Source organism: Zeus faber (genome assembly GCF_960531495.2).
Source record: "Zeus faber genome assembly, chromosome: 17".
Lineage (NCBI taxonomy): Eukaryota > Metazoa > Chordata > Actinopteri > Zeiformes > Zeidae > Zeus > Zeus faber.
In genome coordinates, this window is record NC_137204.1 from 21,171,382 (window position 1) to 21,178,713 (window position 7,332).

General features: G+C 45.0%; 2 protein-coding genes across 3 annotated transcripts in view; one reads left to right on the forward strand and one right to left on the reverse strand.

The window, feature by feature from the left end:
* The window catches only part of jak2a (Janus kinase 2a), a 34,451-nt gene extending 33,838 nt beyond the window's left edge, over nucleotides 1-613 (reverse strand). For both annotated transcript variants that reach the window (XR_013844623.1, XM_080018220.1), the window contains exon 1: nucleotides 388-613. The gene's annotated coding sequence lies outside the window, so the exon portion shown is untranslated. The remainder of the gene's footprint in view (nucleotides 1-387) is intronic.
* A 1,720-nt stretch (nucleotides 614-2,333) lies between these two features.
* LOC307243180 (zinc finger and BTB domain-containing protein 6-like) lies at nucleotides 2,334-6,024 on the forward strand. Its single transcript, XM_080017847.1, has 3 exons — nucleotides 2,334-2,461; nucleotides 3,175-3,501; nucleotides 3,675-6,024. The coding sequence occupies exons 2-3, from the start codon at nucleotides 3,190-3,192 to the stop codon at nucleotides 4,803-4,805; spliced, it is 1,443 nt and encodes a 480-aa protein (XP_079873973.1). The 5' UTR covers nucleotides 2,334-2,461; nucleotides 3,175-3,189; the 3' UTR covers nucleotides 4,806-6,024.
* The last annotated feature ends 1,308 nt before the right edge of the window (nucleotides 6,025-7,332 follow it).

Genomic DNA, 7,332 nt, shown 5'->3' on the forward strand with positions numbered 1-7,332 from the left:
ATATATAGTACAGTATATAGTACAGTATGGCACAATCAGATAAAACAGAAGCTGGAAGGTGTCGGTTTTCATTTCCTCTGCATTATAACAGCTGAGTTACAGTAGCTGGTGAGACCCAGCACAGGGGTTACTCGACCTGGGGCTCGGGGAACAACAATAACAACAACAACTATAATAATAATAATAATAATAATAATAATAATGTTATTTCCCTCCTCGTTGTCGGACTACGTCATATCCAGCAAAACAAATCTCTCATATTTGGGTGCCAGAGACGACAACCAAATCGGGGGGTCATTGACAGGATCAAGCTCCAGCGTGACTGCTCCACCACGGGCAGCATAACTCCCTTCTCCGCCGACCCACCGTAAATAAACGCGTACTCACTGATGGACACCTCGTCCGGCGGCGATGGAGGCGCTGGGAGTTGTCGCTGGGAGTTGTCGCTGGGAGTTGTCGCTGGGAGTTGTCGCTTCCCGGTTTGAGAACCGGCCAAAAAAAAAAAAAAAAAAAAAAGGCAACAGCCTTTTGGACCCAGCGGTGTTTCCGTAGCGAAGCGCTTCCCCCCGTGCGTGTGCCGCCAACCGACACCCGGACCCGGACCCGGACCCGACCCGACCCGGTCTCACATCCCCGAGCCAGCGAACGGCATCAGCCGGTTTTGGTTTTGTTTTTTTTTGATTATTCTGAGCGTCCGGGCCGACCCTCGCCCGCCGTCCCCGTGTCGCTCCGCACGCGGGTTCTCGAAACAAATGGCGAGGTAACTCCCAAGCCGCGCGCCTCCAGCCCCGCGCCCCCTACCGCCAGTGGCTGCGCCGCCCGGGGGGTGGAGGAGGCGGGGCGCGGCGCGGCGCGATCGCCGCTACCGGTGTTTTGGCCCGAGTTGGAGTAATGTCTACCACTGATCTACAGGCTGGTAGTAGGAAATAATGACAAAAGAATAAGAATCGTAATAAAAAAAAATTAACAATATTAATATAATAACAATAATAATAATAATATATCCGCATTGTTTGGGTTTATTATAGATGTCAATTTATTTATGCATTTATGAGCATTCAAATTTGTCTTTTTTTTTTTCCCCTCAGAGCGATAACCGACCGCGTTTTTAGTTTTGGTTTTCAGTCAACATAGTGAAACCAGGGCCAGGGCAGGAAATCACCCTCGGAACAGAAGGGGCGGACGGATTCACTCCACCGTCACCGGTGAACACAGGGCGGCGGTAACCGTCCCGCAGTCGTCATTCGTATTGAGTATAAGATAATAAAAAATCTTAAAAAAAATGTAAATTATTTTTCGGTATTATTTCAAGTTTGTCAACTGTTTATTTACGAGTTCATCTGTAGGCACGTCGTCTTTCCTCCTCCTCCCCCACCGCACCCTGCTGTGTTACTAAAATATCGAATTTTGGGGGGGGGGGTTTCCGTCATTGTAACGCCGCAGTTTAAAGGGCCACGTTTTTTTTTTGTTTTAAAGAAAGAAAATATAAAGACAACGCCAGAGTAGAAAATACAGAAGAGCAGCGAATGGGACAACAAACAGACAGGACAGATCCATTCACGATCACGATAAACATAGTGATTTTGATGACCATACACGCGTCGCAATAACATTACAATATAATGAAATGAATAAAACATTAAATAAATAAAAATGTAGAAAATAATAATAATAATAATAATTATAATAATAAATTCATAGATGAATTTAAAAAATTACAAATTAAATAAGTAACTCAACGAAGATCAACCAAACAGATTACAAAACCAATACATTCTGATGCGCTGTCACCCCCAAGTGGTGGGTCTCGTCAGTGCATGCGCTACTTCGTTTTATTATTATTATTATTATTATTATTGGGGTTTTTTTTTATTATTTTTATTATTATTATTACTACTGCAGTGAAATGCTCCGTGTTGGACGCCATCAGGCTGAGTCGTTCACACACTCTCCATCTTTACTCCCTCCCCTCCTCCCGACATCTATCCCGCTGTGTTTCCGGAGCGCGCGCGCACACACACACACACACACACACACACACACACACACACACACACACACACACACACACACACACACACACACACACACACACACACACACACACACACACACACGCACACACACACACACACACACACACACACCGCGAAAGGGTTAATTAATTGATGTACTCTTGCGCGTTGCATCCAGTGCGTAAATACGAGAATGAGGAAGCAGGTCTCTGGCCTGGCGCTCACCCCCGGATGACCACCGCTCGTCGCCGAGCAAACGGTCTCCCCGATTCGGGGAATAAATGGAGGTGGCGCGCAAATAACAGTGAGTGTAGACTGCGAGGCGTCGGGCAACTCGAGATAAGAGCGGGACACCACCCGTCCCTCCTTTTAATGATACTTCAACCAAGGGAAAAGACTCCGGGCCGGTGCGTCCGTCGTTACAGAGGATAAACCTGCGGCAGAAGGTGGGGTTACCAGGGGTATAAGCGATGCAAGCCAAAGTTACTCTTCTTTGTTGTACTTTGCATCTTCTTTTGGGCAATATGGGTTGTCTCACTGAACGTAGAGAACACTAATAACAATAACAATAATAATAATAATAATAATAATAATAATAATTATAATTATAATAATAATAATGATGATGATGATGATGATTTGGTTTGATGGTGATGGTAATGACTGGGCTGTATACCAGTAGGCGCACAGCTCGAGATTATTATTATTTGTATTCTATCAGTGCTTCATACTCAGTGCTTCCTGCCCTTTTCCCACTGAAATTAAATTTCAAAATAGTCTCTCGCTCGGGGAGATCATTGAATCCAACTCAGTGCTCATTGCTTTAGTGTTCTGGTGTGAAGTGGCGATTTTTTTTTTCTTTTTTTGAGTCTGTAATTGCTTTGATAAGTCTGTTTTCATAGCCTGTTTAGCAGCTCGACCTATGACAGTCTGCTCTGCGTGTGCTTTAAATGAGATTTGACTAATTATTGTCATTGTTTTCTGTAAGCGCTTGAGCGTCAATTCATTTTTTGTGTCTTTTGAACGAGACTTGGTTTTTAGTGTTCCATGGTGTTTTACTTGGAGACTGACACGTGTTTTTACTCTTCTTAGTCATATAAAGCATGTGTTATCATTGAAATTCAGCAGTCTGATAAGTTCATATCCTTCCCTCTGACAGAGCCGGACTACCACCATGACAACTTCCTCCGACACGCTGCGCTTCTGCTTTTCTGCCTACGGTGATTCCGTCCTCAGCAAAATGAACAACCTGAGAGAGGAGCGGCGATTTTGTGACGTCACCCTCCTCCTCGGCGTAGCGCAGAGCGCCAGCACGCCCCCTCCCCTCCGTTTCCACGGCCATCGGGTGGTGCTGGCGGCGTCCTCGGACTTCCTGCGCGACCAGTTCCTGCTTCATGACGGGCGAGCGGAGCTGTGCGTGGGTGTGGTGCCCAATGTGGAAGTGGGGAGGAGGCTGCTGCTCTCCTGCTACACAGGGCTCCTGGAGGTGCCGTCGTATATTACCCTGAAACGTTTCGTGAATAACTCTGTTTTGATTTGCAAGGGAAACACACAGTCTGTTCTCAGACAAATTCTTGGCAATGCAATGTACATTACTTACCTACAACTAAACCATCATGCAATTTGTCCAGCTCTATTATCTCCGTTGTTTCTCGACAGGTCCCGCTGAGAGAACTGGTGAGCTACCTGACCGCAGCCAGTGCCCTCCAAATGGGCCAGGTGGTAGAAAGGTGTGCCAAGGCCGTCTCCCAATACCTCAATCCTACCCTCGCTCACCTCAAAGTGGAGAGAAACATTGAGACAGAAGCCGGGGAAACCCAGCAGCCTGACAGTGAACCCGTCGTGAATCCCCAATATCGGGGCGACAAGGACATACGCCAACCTGCGACCGGTGTGAGGGATTGGGGAGCCGCGAGAGTGGGAGATAGGGGGGAAGCTGGAATTAAGTCTGAGATCAGGCTTGGCCAGGGATCCAAGGTGGACGTCGGGGAGGACTCAAAGGAAGTGAAAACAAAGGTGAAGTTAACGGAGGAGACCGCCCCCGCTGTTTCCACGGAGACGGAGGAAGACAGAGAGATCCAGCAGGTCCACACAAACAGTCCCGGCCTCCACATCTACCAAAACACGGGTTCCCACAGGCGCAAACAGCGCCCTCCCACACCCTTCCGAAACAAGTATACTCCGAGCCGCGACAGTCCCGCCCCGCAGTCGGGGTTGGTAGACAGCTCCCAGGATCAAGGAGAACGAGAAGGAGGGGGCCTGAAGGAGGAAGAGGAAATGTACGAGCTGGCCGCTCACCCGAAAAAGGGCAGAGACTCGGTGGAGTCTCGCCTGCTTCGCTTCGACGGGGCACACCTGTCGGGGAGCCATCCGCCCGGAACGGACTCGGCATGGGATGCAGACAGCCTGTTGGCCCAGAGGCCGTACCTGTGCAGGAGGTGTGACCGGGTCTTCCAGCACCTGGAGAGTTACGTGGCCCACCTGAAGGAGCACAGGCAGTACCTGTGTCTGCTCTGCGGGAAGAGCTTCTCACAGAAGAGCAACCTGACCCGACACATACGCGTGCACACCGGCATCAAGCCCTTCCGGTGCCCGCTGTGCCACAAAACGTTTTCCCAGAAGGCCACGCTGCAGGACCACCTGAACCTGCACACGGGGGACAAACCCCACAAGTGCAACTACTGTACCGTGCACTTTGCGCACAAGCCAGGTCTACGGCGTCACCTTAAGGACATCCACGGGAAGAGCAGCCTTCAGAACGTGCTCGAGGAGATTGTGGATTGCAACTGAAGAGGCGCACACCGTGCGCGCTGCAGCGTAACCTGTCAGAATGTCCATAAATGATGTGGTTTTAGTATGTGATACTGTACTTCCACGTTGTGTTTGACTTGCGTTGTCGTTCGGTTAAGCCGCACAGCGTCTCTAGATGGACACTATTTAGTCGGGACTGGGACACCACGGTGTGGACGCAGTCTACCCCTGCCTTGTATATATGGAGCACGCAACAGAATTAAGGACTTTTCGAGGCAATTTCTCGATGCACAGGAATGTGTTTTTCTAACAGCAATGCAGCTATGTAACTGATCGAGTGCAACCAGGCGGTTTGAGCTAGTGGGGCAACACTTTGTATACTAAAGACCTGAAGCTAAAAGATGCACTGGCTTGTCACACTACACTGGGCTGTAGTCAAATATTGTGAATGTGATTGAAATTGAATTACAAGTAGGTAATACAGTATTTTTTCTTTTTGAGAGCATTTTTACGCGGACCCGACGTTCCTCCCAAGGTTTCACAAATGTGTCCCGGCAGACTGTATTTATGTTGCTGCGTCACTGTGTTCATAACATCCGACCACTAACCGATAACACGGCGTGTTCTTCCCACATGTTGACGGCATTTGTGATGGTTAAATAATGATATTTCAAATTCTTCAAGTCATTCTTCCTGTCTATGTGAATGCACTGCGCTGCACTCTGTTTTGAAAAGCGGAATGGATGCAGAAAACAATCAGTATGATTTATGCATTGTATGTTATGACGTGCACTAGTGTGCATAATTGCACTACCAGGGCTGAATAGGCCTCAACCCTGTGCTTTGAGACAGATAGTGTGCATTGTGTATAAAATATATTGCTGTGACGTATGGACAGGAAAGTAGATAAATGCACCATCTTTACTACATTTATTTATTTTGTTTTAAGTTTTTGGTGGTTTTAGATTGCTGTGCACATGCAAATTCTGCAGTTAAGGTACTTTATCTGACTTGTAAACATACAGTAGCTGCAGCCTAAATGTACTTAAAAAAATATGTCCACTGACTACAGGCTGATAATACACATGTAATGCAACCTCTAAATGTGATGAAGAATTGCTTTCTTGAAATAGTCTTAACACATCATTGCAACAAAAGTTTGCATTGCTGCGATTCTAGATTCATTAGAGAAGGGGAACCCAAAACTACCTGGGGGCTGCTGGCCACCACAGCGGGGGTGGTGGACATCAAGGGAAAACTAACTGACTTTTTGTTTTTTTACACTGAGAATGGTCAATTGCCTAATAAAATATATAATCAAATAAAATAAAAAACAATGAATAAATACGTGAAATTCAATACATAATTCAATGAATCAATCGAAATATAATGAATCATATAAATAGATAAAAAAAATATTTGTTATATTCTATTTTTTTTTTTTTCATAATCTGAAAACGTGACAAAATAAAATAAAATAAAATTGCATGGATTAATCATACATTGTGGTTTTAAATAATTTATTCGCGGGCCAGATTTAACAATCATAAACTTGCAGTGGGCCGCATCAGATTGTCACACGGGCCGGGTGTGGCCCCCGGGTCTGTATTTGGAGACCCCTGCATTAGAGAATGATTCATGGATATGAATATAAACAGTGACTTCATGAATTCAAGTGAAGCAATTATTTCCTGTCTATTTGATTAAAGACCCGTACTTCAAAGTATAATGTGGGTTGGCTATTTGTATTGTTCCACAGTACAGTACATACAACAACAGGTTCAAAAGGTCTTGTTTAGTTGACTTGTATGGGAGGGTGCAAGCATCAGAATGACTGGAGACTTTCTGTTGGGTTGCACAAGGGTTTGACCCTTTTCCGTTACACTATGTAATACAGCTGTTATTACACCCAACCTGGTACCTGTGTGGCCTTCATTGTATCCCTTGTATGTAAAGAAAAAAAAAGAAAAATAAATAAAGTATCAGAATACGAAATGCCTTTGCTGATTATACACTGTGTGATAGCAGTATATGCAAAAACAAATACATTTGCTCATTAAAAATATTTTTTAACTATGATGAAAACTACGATAAGGAAATTACATTGCCTGGTATAATTATAATCTTTAATTAATCTTAATACTTTTGAAAAGACAAGTGTGTCTTGAGCCTTTTTACATAATGTAATGTGTAAATAATATTATTTCCTTATTGCATTACTCTCTCCATCACGCCACATCAACACTAGGGGGAGACATCGGTCACTGTATGACTAAAATGAATCAAAATAAACTGTGGCTGGGGAGACCATGACTAAGGTACAAAGCTTGTTGGTGCTGCTTGTTGTTAAACTTCCTTTATAGCCACTTACTAATATTATCATACTTATTAATATCACTGTTATTGCATTAGGAAATCATCATCACCAAAAATTACAAAGTAATTTTTCTCAGACCAAATAAGATAGTATTCAGACGTTAACACATTTGAAATATTAATAACTTTGTCCCGGTTGCTTTATTTTGTTAAAAGGTTCCCCCCCCCCCCCCCCCCCCCAGTATCTGAG